Here is a 19,785-nt window from a genome sequence, read left to right as displayed (position 1 = left end):
GTGCTTTAGGCATCTGTTTTCGTGCTTCGTAGTGACTTTTATCTTCCATTGATTATTCTCCTTCTGACCCGTTTTTTTGATTTTTTGGGTTGGTGTTTGATCGCGTTTATTTGTGTTCCAGACTTTGGCTGAGTTAGTGTTATTATAGTATTTTGATTTTTCTTTGTGATTTTGGAAATTTAGGTTTAGATTATGTATCATACTCTAGTTTTTTTAGTTTAGTTATTTTATAGCTTTTAATAGTCAATAAATTTATAATTTGTAAATAAAATAATAGAAAATATTAAAAAAGATAAAAGTTTATGTCATTTTTTATTTATGGATGAATAAAAAATATATTTTAAATATTTTATTTATTTATTTTCAATTTTACTGACCAATAAAATAGATTATAAAATTTCATATAATAATGGTTAGTGTGAGAAAGATTTTATGGCACAATTAGAAAGTATTAAGCCAAATTGTAAAAGTGTAAAAGAAGAAGGACCTAAAATGTAAAAACAAAAAATATATAGGGAGACATGTCATCAAACCCCTGCCACTTGTCGAAAAAAAAAAAGTTAACTTCATAGATTTGTACAAGTTCATTTAAGAATGGTGTGAAAATTATAATAAGAAAACCAAATTATAGTAATCGTCTTAGATGGCTTCCACTTTCGCTTTCTTGTCTTAAATGGAAACTTCGTTGCTTATTTCTTGAACAACACTTGTAATTGCAAGCAAGCAACCTCCACTAGTATCCAGTTTCTTTTTCTCCCTCGAAAAGGACTTAAAACTTGCAACGTGTATGACACATAGTCTCTCCTAATTTTTTTCTTTTCGAAATGTTTGTTAACTTCAATTTTTTTTGTTAATCTACATAAATTAGGAACAGCTTCAAAATATGGAAAACGTTCATATTGTGGTACCAAGTTTATGCTTGAAGTTTCGTCTTCTCTAGCTCTCTGGTCCAAAGAAAGATCAACAACAATAGTTTTTATATAAGAAGATTAAATACCCCTCTGGAAATATGTGTTCATCCATAAACTAAATAGCTCAGAACTACCGTCCAGCTTTCATTAGTAAAACTTAGTACGAAAGATCATGAGTATCATCTACTAAAACATGGTTTAAATATTCTCATAACCAATGGTTATGAGAAATAAAGTATCAAAGAGAGAAAGGATCTTGGCAAAGAAGACAATCAATACTTCTTATTGTAGGTCCAAAATAGTAACATCTTCTTTTGTCACTTCATGTTGTAGATAAGCTCCAGAAGATTTATCACACCTCTCAGACCTAAAATATACATTTAATATAGTTTTCTTCATAAGTACATCTATAGTTTCACCAATGTATTTTAATATAGAATTTTTTCTTGTCTTTGCAAGTTATTATGTGTATTAAGTTTAAACTAGTACGTGTGGTTGTGGATTTTTTTTGTTAAGCAATACATATTGTCTTTATAATTACAGAGAAACAGTTATATCAATATTAATTGTTAGTCTTCTTCAAAAACTTAATATTAAGATTGGTTCAGCTAATGTTAAAAATAATGTTTTGTTCCAACAACACTAGCAAAAAAATGTTTAGAGAATAAGATTTTATTATGTAATTAAGCGACTGATCATGCAAATAATTTATTAGAACAAATATGTTTTTATTTGTTAGAAATGTTGCAAATCTGAAGTTTTACTTTGCAACTTTCTTTGGTGGCTTACACTAAATGCGTCAATCTCGCTTGTATGTTGTATAACTCCAAATCGTAAATCATCAAAACCATTTTGGTGTCTGAATATTCTTTTGGTGTCTTCTTCTTTGCTCTCTATTAAAGGATCCAGAAACCCCTTCACAACAATGTGAGAGAGAGAGAGAGAGAGAGAGAGAGAGAGAGAGAGAGAGAGAGAGAGAGAGAGAGAGAGAGAGAGAGAGAGAGAGAGAGAGAGAGAGAGAGAGAGAGAGAGAGAGAGAGAGAGAGAGAGAGAGAGAGAGAGAGATTCAAGTATCTCCTCAAGATCACTATTACCACAAAAATAAAAGTATTCAAGAAGACTGCATGGATCTAGAAGATTGGGAGTTACTCCCCAAGAATCTCTACAAGGGTCTCGATCTCGATCACGACGAGGATCATGAGGCAGCGATGAGGATCATCAGAAACACTGAGAAAAGCTTCGATATGGATTACTTTATCTGCCCGACACAAGATCCTGTCGGAAAAATAGAGTTCCATAGAAGACCAAGCGTGGTCCCCACACAGCTCCTCCAAGTTCCCGTTAATTGGGAACCTGTGTACACCGTGGACGACACAGATCACAAGAAGAACCAGGATCAGGATCCGGAACTTGTGACGGAATCTGTTCCGTCGCCGAGAATAACCTTCAAAACAGCGAAGGAAAACGAATTTGTCGACATGAAAATAGACTTACCAGCGAGGTTCACAAGTCCTCTGCCTCAGAAAGATGACGAACACTCTGTCTCAGGAAGAGTGTTAGCAAGAGAGTACTACGGTGAGATGGGAACAGAGGTTGAGGAAGGTGGTGACGTGAAGTGCAAGAAAGAAGTTGTGTGGGAGGAGGAGGAGAAGAACAAACGTGGTGAAAAAATGAATCTGTGGAAGATGGGTCTTCATGGAATTGGAGCTATATGTTCATTTGGTGTTGCTACTGCTGCTGCCACTTTATATGTCTTCTTCCTTGGACGCAACAATAGCATACGAGGTTGTCGGAACAAGAACCAGATCCTCAGGTTCCAGATCTACTCTGATGATAACAAGGTAAGGTAATTTTTTCAGTTATGATTCTTATTCCTAATCAAATGGTTAAGGAACCAAGTGAATATTAGGTTAGTGTTGCTTTAAGGACATTCCAAAGGTTGTGTTTCCTGAAACTCGTAGTTCGATTCCCCCATGACCAATTCCATATTTGTTTCAAATCACAATGAATTTTACCCCATTCATCCAAAGTACTGAAAAGTTGTTTGGGATTTTGATAAATCAAAGACTATTTACCAATGATTATTAAGTTTTGATATTCTTCTTTTACTGGCTAATTGTTTTTACTTAATATGGTTGGTTAGTGGCTGATTGTTATTAAAATTAAATATCAGCTTATACAAATTTACTTGTTTGGTTAACTGGAAGCTATTATCAGAAAAAACTGGTTTGTGCATGTATGATTCGACCAGAGTGATAATGATGTGTTTGGCGGTGTGGTAAGTTACGTGTCTAAGTGAACAATCAATAGTTGTAGAGAAGAATACTTATTTTGTCTATATACGTTTGTATTCATCTTTTCTTGCGTCAAAGTCACACTTTGAACAAAACTCACGTTTTAGAAAACGTCATTGTTTCTTACATTAATATCAGCTTAGAGCCTTGAGAAGAGAGATATTTTGTTTGAGAATTGAGATCGAGTCAGATATTCTTGGTATATATTAATGGGATATTTTAAGGCATGCAAGAACAATAATCAAACATGTTTTTACCAAATTAATCTTCTAAATTAATCATGGGGCAGGCTTTTTCTTTTAAACGTCCAAGATCGTTGTAATTGCATGACATATTTCAATTATACTTTGTTACATGCATTGCAGCGAATGAAGGAAGTAGTGAAGCATGCAACAAAACTAAATGAAGCAATCTCTGTGCTGAAAGGTCTTCCGGTGGCAAGAGCTCAGATATCTTTTGGAGGACACTATGATGGACTTTGAAATCATAGCCATCCCACCCGTTTATAGATACATCAGAGCCAAATGTCTACTGTTCTATTACCATGGGCTCTATAGCTTCTATGCACTATGAATTTAGGAAATTCAGTATTGTATGATGTTTGTAAAATTTACATTATTTGTCCGAATACATCTAGTTATATGAACGATGATATACTTAAGAGATTGTACACTTACTGAGTGGTTACAGAACCGACCATGCATTAACATGTTCTTAATATGATGAAAGTGTGTTAATCACCCGGGACTTCTAACTCTGGTGGTAAAAGACTCACGGCTGTGAATTCCGCCACCTGGGTTTGAAACCTGACCACTGGGAAATTCACATGCGGAACCCCAGTGCCCGAGACCGAAGACAGTTCGCGGTGAGCTACATGGTGACGCTCTGATAGCGTCCTTGCGCGCTTCGGTCTCTAGTATGGACCACTACTGTGGAGCTAGGACACTCGGTTACAAAAAAAAAAAAAAAAGTGTGTTAATCTCAACTTCTCCAAAGCCATTCCGACCGAGTATAAATAATAAAAACTTGCAAAGAAATAAAACGGGGGAGTGGACCATTTAAAATTTCTACCCATAAAACTTGCTTGGGATTGCAAGATTCTTTGTTCAAAAAAAAAAAGGATTGCAAGCTTCATTAACAAAAAAAGATGAAGCCCAATATCTTAAGGCCCATGATCCAAACCCAGTGAGAGCCGTCAGTTAACTTTTTCCGACACAACCAGCTTCTGTTTCCCACTAGTTAGCGTAAGTGGTCTGTAGGGAAACCTGTGACTGAGAGAGAAGAAGATAGAATGCAGACTCACCTCCTGGTGGGTCTCACCCCAATCAAGGGCTGCCGTCGATTCTCATCCGCCATCTCCGGCGACCTCCTCCCTCCGTCGTTCAATTCGTGTGGTCGTGAGTCTCGTGACCTTTACCACCACCGTCGAAGATACCGCGAGGGCAGATCTCGGTGGCAGCGCTGTCGTCGGAAGACGACTGTTATATCAGCGGCATCTTCTTCTTCTTCCTCTTGGTCTTCGGCTTATAATAACGGTGAGAAGAACCACTACGTCGTTTTGGGAATCGGTCGCAACGCCACGCAAGCTGACGTCAAGAGAGCTTATCGCTTGCTCGCTCGAAAGGTTAGGACTTTGGTTTTAGATTCTTCTCGTTGCTAGTTTGATTGATTGCTTTGGTTAAAGATGAGTGCTTGCAATTAGTAAGTATTAGTAGATGTTAGTGAGATAAGAGTAGCTGAGAACGTGACCACTTTCTTCTAGCCACGCAAGCTTCGTGATTGGGTCATTTCTGAAATTGTAATGCCAGGGAAATTCAGTAATAACATGAAAAGATTTCATGGGAAATAAATAAGAAAGTTAGAAATCTTGTGTGTTGTGTGAGTAATTTCTCTGAATTATGATTCAAACCATCTAAGCTGTCTTTTTGTTCATAATCTAAGCCAGTTAGCAACATGTGTCTGAAAGTTTGGAGGAACTTGTTCTCTGTATTCTTAAATTTTATCATAGCTCTAGTACACTTGGATCATTCTTCTCTCTTTTGAACCCAACAAATCATAGAATGGATATATTCTCGTATTCTGTTGTCTAGTCACGTATCACGTATGTTCTTATTTTCCTCAGCTTAGTTTGGTTTATGTTTGTTAACAGCATTCTTGGTGTTTCTATTACAGTTTCATCCTGATGTGAACAAAGACTCTAAAGCCGGAGAGCTATTCAAGAGCATTCGTTGTTCCTACGAGGTGGGTATTTCTAACAATGACTCATATCTGAGTGCCTCAACCACAAACTTTGAGTTTTTTCTTATTCACTTTACTTGTGTTTTTTTTTTTGGAAAGGTTCTATCTAATGAAGCTACAAGGATTCAGTACGACCGGTCACTTAAACATCAAGAAAACTCGAGGTTCTCTAGAGTGAAAAGGCACTACAACACCCCTGACACCGAGCTTGAAGATGCCATGAAGTATTGTTACAACTGGTCCCAGAAAAGACGAGGATCCAGATACGAGAGAGCCTACGGACACTACTCTACATATCAAAACTCACATTTCTACAGTGACCCACACGAACAAGAAGAAGAAGACACGGCTCAAGAACAGAGAGACTCCTTCGCCAAAGTTCTCAAAACTGCCTTCCTCTCCATGTTTCTCCTATACACGCTCGGGTACCTAGCATCTCTCACGTTCAGCACGTTCTCAGCTTTGCTAGACAAGGAGCTAGACATGGGTTACAAATCTGGGTTCATGATAGCTTGGATACTAGGGGGAAAAGGAGGTATCCTTCTCACTCTCTGCCTGACGTTTGCAAGCTGGCTATGCGGGAAAGCAAGCAGCAGCGTGGTGGTTGTTATGGTGGTGGCGATGTGGGTTGGGTCCAATTTAGCAAGACATGCTCCTCTTCCACAAGGAGCTCTTCTCACACTCCTCTACATGTCAATCAAGCTTCAAGTCGACTCAAGGTGAATCTTTAATCTCAAAGTTAGGTTGTAAATAATATTAGATTAAACATTCTCTTTCAAGTTGTATAACTTCTCTATTGCAATATCTCGTATGATGGAGAAAGTGTCTATTGCTTGAAAGTTACAAACTCCAAATTTTTCTTTTATTGTTTTGTGTGGTGTTTCCAGATTACAAACAAAATTAATCAAAATTACAAAACCCAAAGAGATGAAATTAGAACAACTCGTCTAAGTATATTATCATTCTGCACAAAGAAGAGACCAAAAGAAAAAAAAAGATGAAATTTTTTTGTAATCAAGCTTCTTCTTCATTGAGACTTGTCTCTCATCTCCTTGAGATTCCTCCAAAGGTACTTTCCGCTGGCCATGTCGACGAACACCCAAAACCCATTCTCCATCCTCTGTTCATCAACATGTCGAAAGGAGACAACTTTAGAAACAGAATTCAACAACTTAGCGAAAAGCAATGAGATTTACCTTTCTGAAACAGAGTCCTTGTTTATCATTCAATTCAACCGCTGAGTCGTCGTCTCCGATGAGTTCCGGCGAAGAAGAACTCACCGTCTTCCACGCGAAGTATCCAGCGAGGACCGCAGAGAAGAACACTAACAGGAATCTCAAAGGACACATATTGAAACAGGGAAAGAAGAAGAGATTGGGTTTTGATTATCAATGTGACGAAAAAGAAAGAAATGGAGAATCTAGGGTGTTCGTGAAAGGGAGAAAGAGAGAGAGAGATTTAAAGGGTGAGAGATTACGACGACATGTCTCCCTCTCTCTCTCTCTCTCTGCGATCAAAAGGAAACGCGTTTCTGATCTTTTCAGCAATGGGAGGATGCGAATTGGTATTTTTGAAATATTACGTCAATGAATTATATACACTTAATATTTCCACTGTTTTATATAACTGCCCCAATATCTTTTATCGTTTCAAATAAGCCCCTGTGTTTTACGAATTATATCTTTTTCACCAATTTCAAAGAATTTGTATTAAACTAAACTAAAATAAAATAAGATGGAAAATAAAATAAGATGGAAAGTCTAGAAGGGGATGACCTCAACTACCACTCATATAGTTGTATTATTGTATCATGTTCATGTATCTATGATGCAAGTTTTGTCAACGCAGACGCAGTTATAGAACTGAATATATGGCTCTTCTACAAAAGTCTAACTCGTTTTGGTACAAAGTTGAGTGACAATCTAGGAATTGATGACTTCATCTTCAAAGTAATCTCACATATCGGACGTTCGGATTATTGTGTTTATAATGCAAATACTTGCTAGATTTCTAAGAACTGATTTTCTTATAGTTCCAATATATTTTTTTTGGATCACATTCTTATAGTTCCAATATTTATTGCGAAATATAGACGTATTTGGTATTGGTATTATGATTATCACGGGAAACGAATCCTCAGTCTGATGTTATCTGTGTAGTTTTCTTATGTTTGATGAAACTGTCGAGGCTTTTTGGAGATGATGTGTCATGTGTGAGTTTTATACAAAGTCTACTTATATACTCAGTGGGCTTTGCTCCAAGCTCCCCACAAGTGGATATGTAAACACCTTCACCTTACTTCTTACGAAACATGGAAGTTGAAGGGTGTTATTGATGCTGGTGAGTTTATTAGTATATATGTACACACCAGCATGTACTTGTCAATCCGCGAGAGGTAAGTTTATGACCATACAGAAAACAGTTTGTTAGAATTGCTCTCTGTCATGTACTTTGATCCGAAGAGAAGTTCAGTTTAGAGGATGTGATGATCTTTAGGCGACTCGATGAAGTGTTAATACAAAATAACATTGAGAGTCTTAGGCCTTCCTTGTAAGAGCTTTCATCAGTTTTTTTCTTCTTAAAATAACATTTTACTTATTTAATTTTCTTAACATCATAATTTCTTGTAATGCACATGATTGATTGAACCCCATCGGGTGCTTTTGTCATGATTTGATAATTCCTTAATCTCAACATGCGGATGCTATAGACTGCTGCATTATGATGCTATAAACTCAGAATAGTAATTTTTAACACACAAAAAAAACTATAGAAGATACCTGTAAAGACAGGCTGTAACATGTGTTTAAAATTGCACCTTACGTTCCTTTTGTTATGTTTCTAGCATTTGTCATGTAACTCTTCTTTCTTTCAGAAATCGAAATAGCCTTCTTGCCAGTTAAAGAAGTACAGGCTGTAACATATTAATATTTAATAAATTTATGTTACGGATTTTAATATCATCTGAAGTTCATAAAACTTCCACTGGTTGATAATGAATGTGTTTAGTAGCACAGGCAAAATGCCGTCTAACAAAAAATTATCCCAATGAGTTTAGCATCATGTGATGAACTTCCACTAGTCGATAATGAATGTATTAGCGCGTACATGTGACATGCATTTTTAATATAAAACTAGATTTTTACCCGCGCTTCGAAAACGCTTATCTCATTTTAAACATTTTATTTTATAACATTTTTTTTTGGCATGAAAAAAATATATATGATATGTCTTATGTATTTGTGTAATAGTTGTTTCATATTTTTTTCACACAGCAATTGTTTTTATATGTAGAATGATCATTATTAAGATATCCAGTCAAAATAGAGTTGTTTACCGGTAAAACTGAACCAATAAAACCGAAACCGAACCAAAATAGAGAAAGTGTTTAGATTTTGTAGTCACAATGCGGTCCGCTATTTCTGTATGAGATTTCGGTTCAATGGGTGTAAATAGTCATGGTGGGTCCTGGAGACGGCAATCTTCCGTCCTGCCTTCCGAACGATGGCATCGTCGCGTGGAGGTTCTCTCTTGTGCCGTCGGAGGCTGTGTTTGTCTGGTTTCATGGTAGGTCCGTGCTTCGATTCTTCGGGTCCATTTGTGTCGGGTAGAGTTTGTTGGAAGCTGCAGGAGGCGTAGCTTTTAGGTTTGAGGGCGTCTATCTCTCGGTAGCTCGTGGCAATTGACTCTTTTTTTCTCTGGCCTTTTGGCTTGTTTGGTCCCAGCCTGCTTCGCTGCTTAGATGGTTGCCAGGCTTGTTGCTTCGCTATGGTTTTGTTTGTTTCTTTGTCGCTTTCTGGTTCTGTTGTTTAGTTTCGATTTCTGCATTCCACTACTAACATCTTTGTAGTCTCTGTCATAAATTTAAATAACATTTTACCAAAAAAAAATTTCTTAACTTTAGGTGTGGCAGTGAATTTGGAGATTTTATCCATAAACACAGCTGATATTAAAGTATTGTATTTTGGTAAATAACAATTAATTTTTTTTTTAAGACAAGGAAGTGGTCTGGCCCGGACTAATCCCCCGTTGGGCGGGGAACAATGACCGGTTGTTTAACCCTTTACCCAGATTTTTATGCGTATTCGAACCGGAGATGTCTAGCATAAGTGCCTCGGGTCCTTTCCAGTTAAGCTAGCTCGTCATCGTAATAACGTTTAGATATTTGCACGATGTTTCTTTGGTTTTCCTTAGAATAACACCTTTAACCGGTTGATAAAAAAAATACCTTTAACCTTTTTTCCTTGAAATCTTAATCCGTTCCCATGGAAGGGCGTTACGTTGTCATAATTTGATCGTTACATACTTCCATAGTTTGAATAGATTCCAACGACATGTGTTACACTATTAAACAATGTGGGTGCTGCTTTTGCAGACGACTGGCTGCATGTACACAACTAAATCTCTTAGAAGCTAGAAACAATATCATTTAATTCCTAGTTGACGATATATGGATATAGCATTCATAACAAAACTGAAGATTCCTTCGATATACGTGTATCAGAGATGAAACCGAAGCTACTATTAGGCTGCATCGCCTAGTCAACGCTCACGCCGTTGTATTTTTCTCTTCTCTTTAAACAGCTTTGTCTCCTATATAGTGACTTCGACACCAACACTGACAACACGCAGTTACAAACCAATATTGATATTACTTAAATAAATAAAATTGGCAATCGTGACGATGGTAGTGAAATGTATTATTATATTGTAAATTTTTGAATCAGGACATTTGTTTTGGACATATCAATTGGGACACAGCGAAAGAAATAGAGTGGATAAGATTGTCTACAAGTCAACATACACCAACTTAGAATAATCAAAGAAATCATGATTTGATGCGAACATGACGATGCATCCATATATCTCTCCTAAACAAAATATTACGTTGATAGATTATGTCACATTCTCCACTTATTTTCCTGTTGGAATATTTAGCATAACATTGCATTTACATGTAATGCGCATAGAATGTTCTTATTCGGCTGGCTTAGATTATGTTCTGATAAATACATAACACAGTAATTAGTTTCAAGTACTAATATTCGTTTGTTATTAGACTTATTTCTAGCCCATATCTGTCTACATATCCAACATTATATATAAACTGAAAGATAAATGATGAGTGTCCAAAGAATCTTTATTAGTCTATACTTAACCCCGAATTTTAGGTAAGTTACAAATAAAACATTCGGTAAGCCTATATTCGTGTTCTTGGGACTAATTAAACAGATGGGCAGTTAGTAGGTAGAGTTGTTACTTAATACAAATATTTATGATTTGCTTCAAACCGAATTTATAAGAATACTGACGGATATTTTATATGTGTTACTTAATACAAATAAGTTAGAAAAATTGATACAAATTTGTTTAAAAAATTAATTTTACATGATATAATAAATAAAAAAATTAGTAAAACTATATGTTTCATGAATTTTAAAATAATTAAAAAAAAAATTTAACAAAGAGTTATATAGCTGTCATAAAGATTTGTTTCTTCTCTTTATTTAATACTTTTATAAATAATAATGTGAATAAAATTTATTAAATCATATGTTAGAATAATAATTATATAAATTTATACATTTAAACCTCTACATTTAATCTATAATGTACTTATACATTTGTCGGAAGAGAACATATATCCGTTATAATTTTGTTAGTATTTATGATTTGATTCGTTTTCAACGGATATTAATTTTTTTCTATTTGTTTTTGTTTCCGAACTTTACGGACATCCGAATTTATTGGATCGGATCGAATCGAAACAAATAATGTCCAGTCCTACTTGAATAGTTGTTATAAAATAAAAGGGACAACGACTCTTGAGCTATCTTAAAACACGTTCGTCTTGATTACTTGTCTCTTTCATGTTTTAATAATGTTTATTTTTCAAATATGAAAAGCAGAAAATACCCTTATTATCTCATAATTAGTACTAATACTGTGAATAGTATCTTGGCCTTTGTAAACTCCTTTACTTAATCAGCTCGACCTCCACTGAATCTTAATCATATTAATCAGCTCCACCCTCCACTGAATCTTACCTAAGCATAGATCACGTGCAGTGTATACAGTGTACACACTCTCTACTATATATATGTGTGCATAGTAATCTGTACACATCCATCGTTTTAATACAGCGTTCTGATCAAAGCCCCAAACAAAAAAAAAAGACCAAACAGAGAGAAAAGACATGAATGCTCTAGCAGCAACAAACAGAAACTTCAAGCTTGCTTCTAGGCTTCTGGGTTTGGATTCTAAGCTCGAGAAGAGTCTTCTCATCCCCTTCAGAGAGATCAAGGTTCGGTTTCCATCAATTTGACTTTTTTTTTATGTCCAAAGTTCGATTCTTTTTTTTGTTGGGTCTGAAAACTAGCTTAAAGTTCTTGTCGGAAAACTAAGTCCCTTCGGCGGAGATGATTCTTCGCGGCAGATCTCCTCTCCTCCATGGAGGAGAACGAAAAATTATTTGATATTGAATCAGATAACCGGAACGAACCAGATATGAAACCGGTTATCAAACATTTTGCAGGTGGAGTGTACCATACCGAAAGACGATGGGACACTAGCGTCGTTTGTTGGGTTCAGAGTCCAGCACGACAATGCAAGAGGTCCTATGAAAGGTGGAATCAGATATCATCCCGAGGTTTGGTTTTTACCTTTTTGAACTTTCTCTTCCAAACCGGTCAATTCAGTTTGATATGATTTGATGATACCGGTTATCGGTTATCATCTTTCAGGTTGAACCGGATGAAGTGAACGCATTGGCTCAGCTCATGACATGGAAAACAGCAGTGGCTAACATTCCGTACGGAGGAGCCAAAGGAGGCATTGGCTGTGATCCGAGCAAGCTCAGCATCTCTGAGCTTGAGAGATTGACTAGAGTTTTCACTCAGAAGATTCATGATCTCATCGGGATACATACTGATGTTCCAGCTCCTGATATGGGCACTGGTCCTCAGGTTCTTTAAAACTCTCTCTCTCAAACGTTGTTGTTATTTTTTAATCATCTTTTAACTTCTTTTTTTCTTGGTGAATTTTGTAGACAATGGCTTGGATTCTTGATGAGTACTCTAAGTTCCATGGATACTCGCCTGCAGTTGTCACTGGAAAACCTATTGTAAGTAGCTGTAATCACGGTCTTGTTTTGCTTTCACTGGTATTTATATGAGTGGTAATGATGTTTTGGGTAGGATCTTGGTGGATCACTCGGGAGAGACGCTGCCACTGGAAGAGGAGTGATGTTTGCAACTGAAGCTTTGCTTAATGAGCACGGCAAGAGCATTTCAGGCCAACGTTTTGTCATCCAGGTGAAGTTTTTTTTTTTAAACCTTTTCTTGATTACAGTTGCTTGCTAGTTAAAGAAGGTTCTTGATCTGGTGTACATATTGTTCTTCAGGGGTTTGGGAATGTGGGCTCATGGGCGGCGAAGCTGATAAGTGAACAAGGTGGGAAGATAGTTGCGGTGAGTGATATTACCGGAGCCATCAAGAACAAGGACGGTATCGATATCGAGAGCTTGCTCAACTATACCAAAGAACACAGAGGTGTTAAAGGGTTTGATGGTGCGCATCCGATCGATGCAAACTCGATACTGGTCGAGGATTGTGATATCCTCATCCCTGCTGCACTTGGTGGTGTCATCAACAGGTTCGAGCTTTGTTTTGCTTACACAAACTTATGATTGTTTTTTTGGGAAAGTTTGTTCTGTAACTGTTGATTTGGTTGTGGGGTTGAAGGGAGAATGCGAATGAGATTAAAGCAAAGTTCATCATTGAAGCTGCTAACCATCCAACTGATCCCGATGCTGATGAGGTTTCATTCTCATTCTTTTTTTTTACTTAAGAGAATCTCATTGCAAAAAAAAAAATGTAATGGTGACTTTTTGTATTATAGATCTTGAGTAAGAAAGGTGTGGTCATTCTCCCAGACATATATGCAAATTCTGGAGGAGTTACTGTCAGCTACTTCGAATGGGTTCAGGTATGAGTCTAAAGGAACCTTGGACAAACCATGAATTAATCCGTTATTAATTGTTTATGGCAATGTGCAGAACATACAAGGTTTTATGTGGGAAGAAGAGAAGGTGAACGATGAGCTGAAGACATACATGAATCGTGGATTCAAAAATATGAAAGAGATGTGCAAAACTCACTCATGTGATCTTAGGATGGGAGCTTTCACGCTCGGTGTTAACCGTGTGGCTCGTGCTACCGTTCTCAGAGGCTGGGGAGCTTAAGATTCTCTTTCTGTTAAAAACTCCTTTTAATAAAACGAGCAAATCTCTAATCCTTTTGTCTTTTTTTTTTTATCATCTACTTTTGGATTAGAGATCCTCTCCTGAGTTAACATGCCTGAGTTTATAACCAGATGATGCTTGTGTGTATGTAATAAAACCATGGACTATGATAATTGATCAGTATTTTACTCACTTGATAATACCAAAGTATCAAAAAACTAGAATCTGGAATACATTTATCATCATCATGATTCTTAAAGACAGAATCACAAGCTAAGGCTATATAGATTAGAAGAATGCTCTCCCTCGGCCTCTGGAGAATCCTCCACGGCCCCTCGGAGGACCTCTACCTCTGCCACGACCAAGAGGAGCGCCTCTGCCTCTCCCACGACCTGGAGGGCCTCTGCCTCCTCTCCCACCACGACCTCCCACAGATTGTCCCCTGCAAGAACATCAGAATAAAAATTTGTTACAGACTCGCACTCACTTAAACAAGTGGGTTCTACTCTTTGAGAATTGGTGACTCAACAAGGGTAAGATATAAGAAAGAAGCCATCTTTCTCCAATGGGTTAAAGAAGAATGGCTTACTTTGGTTGAGGAAGGAATCTTGCAAGAGGTAAGAGCTTAACAGGGTCGATGTAGAATTTATCCCCTTCGGCGTATGAGGTAGCTACAGTACCTTCCATCATCTTGAAAAGGAATCAAATGATTTTAGTATAATAAATAAGCAGACTAGTGAAAGTAGAAGGCCACAGCTAGAGAGATTAAACACATACAGATTCATCAATACATTTTTATGCTCGTCATAGCTGAGTACTATATCAATACTTTGCCAATAGACTAAGAGTCTAAGAGAAGAGAAACGAACCAACGACTTGGCTGGGAGGTCCTTCGTCACGCCAGCCACCACCAAAGCGGCCACCACCACGATTGCCTCCACCAAAACGTCCACCTCCTCCGCGTCCGCCGCTATCTCTTCCTCCTCTTCCCCTGAAGCTCCCGCCGCCACGTGGTGGTCTCATCTTTTGGTTTTATTTCTTCTTACTGCACTCTCGGCTCTCGTCCCTCCTCAGCAGGGTTCTAAAAGGTTTTTGAGAGCGCTTGTTAACAATATTTTAAAATACCAGGGTTTTCAGCAATCATCGACCGGTTACGACTAAACCGGGAATTTAAGGTGCATCGAAGCAAGCAGGTTAACCAAAAGCTTTAAACGAATGACATACAAGGCCTGGAGAATTGGAAACTAGATTTTAGTAGATTCTTTTCAGTTGTTGTAATAACCAGTAAAAAAACAGTTAAAACCAAGCCAAACAGAAGTTGACACTCAGTTACCGGTTCGGTTTGATTAAAGACCGCTTTGGATAATACGCTTATGTTGATTAAGTTTAGTTTGGGTTTGTACTTTGTGTTTCTCACATTATTTCAAGCAAAGCAAGTAAAACGATAACAATAAATAAGCACACACTTAAGGCTTCAAGAGCCCTCAAATCTTTTCTCTAATTACTAATTCCATCTTCGCTTTTGTAACTTGTTACATACATTACCAAGACATCTATTCATTACATTCAACCAGCCAAACAGGCTGCGTCTCGTTTTTACCTCTTTTGATTGAGGTATTATGACGATCCATAAGCAGCTCTAATTGTCTTTGGCTTTCTAACTGAACATATGATGTTAAGTGTAGTATCAGCAGTTCAGCACACTGTCCTGCCATAGCATACTGATGCAATGTACAGATTTTTCGCCCATTTCTCCTGTAAGATATCAAAACCAACATCCGCACAGGTTTTAGTTTCAGTATATGGAAACAGAACAAGAGCAAAAAGATCAAAACTTTGTTCAAAACTAGAGAAACCCACCTTGACATGAGTACTTGGAAAGGCGGTGGTCCGAAGAGTCTCCTGAGTTTCATCCATCATTTTACGTTTTGGTATGCTTAATATGAAGGCTGCTTGATCTGCAGTTGCTGCCATTGATGTGATTCTATACCCACTCTCCCACCTCCTATGTATTCCATCGCTTGGGTACAAAAAGTCCAGCTCCACCACCTGATCAGAGAAGCCAGAGTTCCTCGACATTACCACACCCCAACGATTACCAGCAGTTGTCATGGATGTTACATGAAAATCTTCTTTCCATTTCTTATTTATCCACTTGAATGGAAAAGAATCGCTGACTTTGTATGACTGCTGTGTATAAGTAGTTCCTACCAGTTCACAACAAGTAGAGGAGACTTTGTATTATAAGGTTACTGTCACATGTAACATAAAGATTTGAAGATTACTTACTAACCCATTAACACTAACCTTTTGACATAACGACTAACGAGCTCCCGTTATCTGCACCAGCTATGGAGCTTATATAGTAATTCTTTTCCCACTGTTCCATAATCCAATCCTACAGAGAAAAATGGCTTAGTTACTCAGTTACTACAGAACAGATTGTTTCCTACTTCAACTCAATATTACCTTGTGCAGGAAGACCTTTGACAATTCATAAACTTGAGAAGTAAATCCAGTTCCAGCATCCATAATGAGGGCCCAGAGATTCGCTGCTGATGCTACACAGCTAATCAGAAGACCATCTTCATTACCCTTCTGTACATGCTGGTTCAGTCTTGTCTCTGCAACATTGTAGTGATATCTACAAGAGAAATAAACATTTAGTGAGGGATTTGGTTAATGAAGGTTTTCAAAAACTTCCAAAAAATATTGTTACCTCTGTTTCATGGGACGACGAGCATTATAAACTGAAATCCATTGAGTGGCAGGAGTGCCTATTCTGATCTTCTTCTTCGGTTGTTCATCCTCTTCCAAATTGAGAACCAGTCTTCCACGCTTTTGTCCAACCTTGAGAGCCCCATCGATTCTAACTGGTCTAGATAGAGCGCACGGCTCAATTAAAGTATCGAAAATCGAAATAAGCTTTGCATAGTTAGGCTCCTCGTCAAACTTCAGATTAGTAACTGCCTCAAGGAATAGCTTAAACGGTGGTGGACAGAAACAGCACATCAGTTCAGGAGAAGTTGACATCTTTTTCTTGCAAACAAGAAAGCTCTTGTTATCACCCTGCCAAAACATCAATGGATGCATATAAGTCACTAACTACGCTGAAGAAGATAAATAGCTGTAAGTTCATGAAAGGAAGTAAAAAACAGACCTGGTAACCTTGCCATGGCAATCTTCCTTTCAATAGAAAAATTAGAGTATAAGCCAATGACTCAAGATCATCTCTTCGACTTCCAGTACGTCCTAGATGTGCATGAACACTTGCATACCTTACAGTCCCCCTGTATTGCCAAACATTATAAACATGTAAGGAAAAATATTATATTTTTATATATAAACGGTAAAAATACACGAATGAAAATACCTGAACACATCAGGTCTTTGATCATATTCAACGTGCAGGCCTGAGTGAGCTTCTTTCCATTTTGATGCTGAAACAAAAGAAAAGATTATGTGAAAACTAATGTAAACATCAAGTGAGACAGTGTAGCAACAGAAGAGAAGGTACTAGCACATAAAACTCACCTAGACCAAGATCGATAAGGTAGAGTTTCTTCTCATCTGCTGTTCCGGGTTGACCGAGTAAAAAGTTTTCAGGCTTCACATCTCCATGGACAAATCTATTGTGGTAAAAAAAATAATCGAATTATTTCCTTGAAAAGAATGAAACTATTAGAAAAGAAGTTAGCAAGAGAATATTTTTCACTAACCCTTTCATATGAAGTTTCTCAAGAATAGATATGGACTCAACTGCAATGCACGCTACCATGTTTGGTGACATCCTGCCACATGTCATGAATATGGATCACATTAAAAATCTTGCAAAGAGAAGAAAATGTGGTGAAAAGAAAAGAGAATCTTACGATTGCCCTGAAGAGTTCCAAACGTCCCAGAGACTCGGACCAAGCATGTCCATGACCTAAAAAGATTTATTAAAACGTTTCTCAATACAAATAACAACGGTCAATGTCGAAGTATATTTAATAAAGTTCATGCTAAAATACATACAAGGATATAAAAATCTCCTTGGCGACCCTTATAATGTACGGCAGGAACTCCATAGCAACCATTGAGATTACTGTACACTTGCCACTCGTAAGGTGGACCAAAATTGCATCCTTTGCTATTTTTGTGCTCAAATTTCAGAGCCACCTGAAAAAAAGAAAACAATTGTTCGTCTCAAGATTTGACTTCTTTTAAATCTTAAGTATTCTTCTTTACAACATACCTCAACTGCATCAGGGCCAATCCTATCGCTGCCACCACTCACCCTTCTACCAACAAAAACTTGACCAAAGCCTCCTTTACCGAGTTTCCTCTCAGTCTTGTAAACAGGAGAGCTTCCAACTTGTACCTATACACAAAGAAGAAATCAAAAATTAAACATCTCTCTCAAAAGAAAAGATCTTTTTGATGGAATGTCATAAGATCAGCATGAAACTTTACCCTTTCAGGGACTGGAGCTGTGCTTGGATCTTCTCCCACACCAACTATCTTCTCCGGGCTACCACCTTCCATAGCGATACCCTTATCAGCTACCCCTTGGACTTGATTAAAAGCAGGTTCACCTATAGGCTCTGCTTCTAAATCTATTAACCTGATGCCTCGACCCCTACCGGTAGCACCAGTCGGTCTTGGAGGTGCGGCGGCTTTGGCTAAAGCTGCAGCGGTTCCTCTTCCTCTACCACCACCACCACCTCTTCTCCTTGTTGTAGTCTGACGAGGAAGCTCAATATTTTCCGCCTGTTCAATCGCCTGAGGGTTAGGTTGTCTCAATCTACGTGCTCCACTTCTTAACTCTGGCATTCTTACTCCATAGAAAAGACTAAGAAAATCTTTTACGTAACCTGCAGCATAAAGAGAGGGTAACAATTTAGTTGACCATTTTGGCATTACCTACACAATATACAAGAGAGGAGACCAATCTATTGTGATAGCAAGTCTTTAGAGAACCTAATAGAATAAGAGAAACAGTGGCTTGCACTTTGAGCAATCTTTTTTTTCCATTCACTCACTTTATTGTCATCTGTATACTGTAGCCATTTCTAATCAAACACATAAAAAAACAAAAATCACAAGCAAATGTAAACCAAGTTCAGACCATAAAGTCATCAGCTTTGGCCTCAAAAGTAATCAAAACCATCGTTAATCTGTAAGAAACGCCATCAACAAGAGCCTAATACTCAAAACATATTTTGACCAAACACCATGAATACAAAAAACTTTCTGGTGATTCTCATCTTCACAGAAGCAGCATAAAAAAGTAATATTTAAAAAAAGAATCAACAGGTTGAAAACATCCAAAAACAAGATCTTTTATAAAAACACAAGTAAAAGACTTCAGAGAAAGAAAGAAAGAAAACATTAAAACACAACAACAAAAACCGAATCAAAACAAGATGTCAAAAACATTTCTACCTGAAACGATTAGAGATAAGCCTTCGGAACGATGATCGGACTATGATGATGATGATGGAATCGATCCACAAAAACAAGCCTTTCAGATCTCCAACAACGGCGATTTAAATGTTGGAACTTTGTAGCTGTGTGTGAAGCAACACTTGGAGAGACGGATATATATATATAAAGAGAGACAAAACTGTAGATAGATTTTGGGTTATAAATAACGAAGACGAAGATGGAAATACAGATGAGAGGAGGTGCAGATTTGGGGAAGTATTGATCTTTTGGAAAATTTTCTGGCATATATTTGGTGGAGATTTTTATTTTATTTATTTTTCCTCGAGGAAAAAAAAAACTATAAATTTTGAAATTAGAAAATTCTAGTCATGCGTGTACTTACCCGGGCCGTACCACTACCTGTAATGTTAATGGTCTGATTATTGCTGTTTATCTTTTGGGTTGGTCGTATAGTTTAATCTTTTAAAACTTGTTTATATAATATTTTAACACGTTCGTACGCATGTAACGGGACTTGTCTCCAATACCACATTCACGTGTACCCCCCCCACATACTCTTTACGCAAAATACCCAGTGTAAACGTGAATAATGATAATTAGTTTCTGATCTGATCTGATCTGATCAAACTTACGAGAATTATCGGTAGAATATACTGTAGAACATTCTTTT

General features: G+C 37.3%; 5 protein-coding genes and 1 pseudogene across 6 annotated transcripts; 3 read left to right on the top strand and 3 right to left on the bottom strand.

The window, feature by feature from the left end:
- Window positions 1-1,525: 1,525 nt before the first annotated feature.
- LOC106391338 lies at window positions 1,526-3,881 on the top strand. Of its 2 annotated transcripts, none has more exons than XM_013831959.3 (2): window positions 1,526-2,752; window positions 3,571-3,881. In XM_013831959.3, exons 1-2 carry the CDS (start codon window positions 2,036-2,038, stop codon window positions 3,685-3,687), a joined length of 834 nt encoding a protein of 277 aa, XP_013687413.1. In that variant the 5' UTR covers window positions 1,526-2,035; the 3' UTR covers window positions 3,688-3,881. The 2 variants fall into 2 exon arrangements, with proteins under 2 accessions (XP_013687413.1, XP_013687414.1); XM_013831960.3 differs by having other exon boundaries at window positions 1,526-2,757.
- A 549-nt stretch (window positions 3,882-4,430) lies between these two features.
- On the top strand, window positions 4,431-6,308 carry LOC106391339 (dnaJ homolog subfamily C member 18-like). Its single transcript, XM_013831961.3, has 3 exons — window positions 4,431-4,829; window positions 5,378-5,446; window positions 5,543-6,308. The coding sequence occupies exons 1-3, from the start codon at window positions 4,497-4,499 to the stop codon at window positions 6,164-6,166; spliced, it is 1,026 nt and encodes a 341-aa protein (XP_013687415.1). The 5' UTR covers window positions 4,431-4,496; the 3' UTR covers window positions 6,167-6,308.
- On the bottom strand, window positions 6,284-7,016 carry LOC106391340. The gene is made up of 2 exons (XM_013831962.3): window positions 6,640-7,016; window positions 6,284-6,563 (listed from the first exon to the last, which is right to left on the bottom strand). The coding sequence occupies exons 1-2, from the start codon at window positions 6,790-6,792 to the stop codon at window positions 6,471-6,473; spliced, it is 246 nt and encodes an 81-aa protein (XP_013687416.1). The 5' UTR covers window positions 6,793-7,016; the 3' UTR covers window positions 6,284-6,470.
- Window positions 7,017-11,394: 4,378 nt separating this feature from the next.
- Window positions 11,395-13,877, top strand: LOC106391341 (glutamate dehydrogenase 1). The gene is made up of 9 exons (XM_013831963.3): window positions 11,395-11,747; window positions 11,979-12,092; window positions 12,187-12,408; window positions 12,492-12,566; window positions 12,640-12,756; window positions 12,846-13,096; window positions 13,186-13,261; window positions 13,343-13,429; window positions 13,500-13,877. The coding sequence occupies exons 1-9, from the start codon at window positions 11,640-11,642 to the stop codon at window positions 13,683-13,685; spliced, it is 1,236 nt and encodes a 411-aa protein (XP_013687417.1). The 5' UTR covers window positions 11,395-11,639; the 3' UTR covers window positions 13,686-13,877.
- Window positions 13,710-14,869, bottom strand: LOC106391342 (annotated as a pseudogene).
- Window positions 14,870-15,122: 253 nt separating this feature from the next.
- LOC106391343 (casein kinase 1-like protein HD16) lies at window positions 15,123-19,424 on the bottom strand. Its single transcript, XM_013831965.3, has 14 exons — window positions 19,113-19,424; window positions 18,141-18,541; window positions 17,923-18,048; window positions 17,703-17,846; window positions 17,558-17,613; window positions 17,405-17,476; window positions 17,220-17,314; window positions 17,059-17,125; window positions 16,846-16,975; window positions 16,405-16,754; window positions 16,155-16,329; window positions 15,993-16,083; window positions 15,546-15,892; window positions 15,123-15,440 (listed from the first exon to the last, which is right to left on the bottom strand). The coding sequence occupies exons 2-14, from the start codon at window positions 18,498-18,500 to the stop codon at window positions 15,381-15,383; spliced, it is 2,073 nt and encodes a 690-aa protein (XP_013687419.1). The 5' UTR covers window positions 18,501-18,541; window positions 19,113-19,424; the 3' UTR covers window positions 15,123-15,380.
- Window positions 19,425-19,785: the final 361 nt, after the last annotated feature.

The sequence above is a fragment of the Brassica napus genome, chromosome C9 (assembly GCF_020379485.1).
Source record: "Brassica napus cultivar Da-Ae chromosome C9, Da-Ae, whole genome shotgun sequence".
NCBI classification, from domain to species: domain Eukaryota; kingdom Viridiplantae; phylum Streptophyta; class Magnoliopsida; order Brassicales; family Brassicaceae; genus Brassica; species Brassica napus.
The sequence above is the reverse complement of the archived record's forward strand: the minus strand, read 5'-3'. Positions and strand labels throughout refer to the sequence as shown.

Bases quoted from the DNA above. Each gene is read 5' to 3' on its own strand.
- LOC106391338 (XM_013831959.3), top strand. From the start codon at position 2,036: ATGGATCTAGAAGATTGGGAGTTACTCCCCAAGAATCTCTACAAGGGT. The intron at 2,753-3,570 runs GTAAGGTAATTT...CATGCATTGCAG, and splicing joins TCTACTCTGATGATAACAAG to CGAATGAAGGAAGTAGTGAA.
- LOC106391343 (XM_013831965.3), bottom strand. From the start codon at position 18,500: ATGCCAGAGTTAAGAAGTGGAGCACGTAGATTGAGACAACCTAACCCT. The intron at 17,847-17,922 runs GTATGTTGTAAA...TCTTTTTTTCAG, and splicing joins TTGGCCCTGATGCAGTTGAG to GTGGCTCTGAAATTTGAGCA. The intron at 15,893-15,992 runs GTTAGTGTTAAT...GTGAACTGGTAG, and splicing joins GTTAGTCGTTATGTCAAAAG to GAACTACTTATACACAGCAG.
- LOC106391339 (XM_013831961.3), top strand. From the start codon at position 4,497: ATGCAGACTCACCTCCTGGTGGGTCTCACCCCAATCAAGGGCTGCCGT. The intron at 4,830-5,377 runs GTTAGGACTTTG...TTTCTATTACAG, and splicing joins ATCGCTTGCTCGCTCGAAAG to TTTCATCCTGATGTGAACAA. The intron at 5,447-5,542 runs GTGGGTATTTCT...TTTTTTGGAAAG, and splicing joins GCATTCGTTGTTCCTACGAG to GTTCTATCTAATGAAGCTAC.
- LOC106391340 (XM_013831962.3), bottom strand. From the start codon at position 6,792: ATGTGTCCTTTGAGATTCCTGTTAGTGTTCTTCTCTGCGGTCCTCGCT. The intron at 6,564-6,639 runs GTAAATCTCATT...GTTGATGAACAG, and splicing joins AAGGACTCTGTTTCAGAAAG to AGGATGGAGAATGGGTTTTG.
- LOC106391341 (XM_013831963.3), top strand. From the start codon at position 11,640: ATGAATGCTCTAGCAGCAACAAACAGAAACTTCAAGCTTGCTTCTAGG. The intron at 12,567-12,639 runs GTAAGTAGCTGT...TGTTTTGGGTAG, and splicing joins TTGTCACTGGAAAACCTATT to GATCTTGGTGGATCACTCGG. The intron at 12,757-12,845 runs GTGAAGTTTTTT...ATTGTTCTTCAG, and splicing joins GCCAACGTTTTGTCATCCAG to GGGTTTGGGAATGTGGGCTC.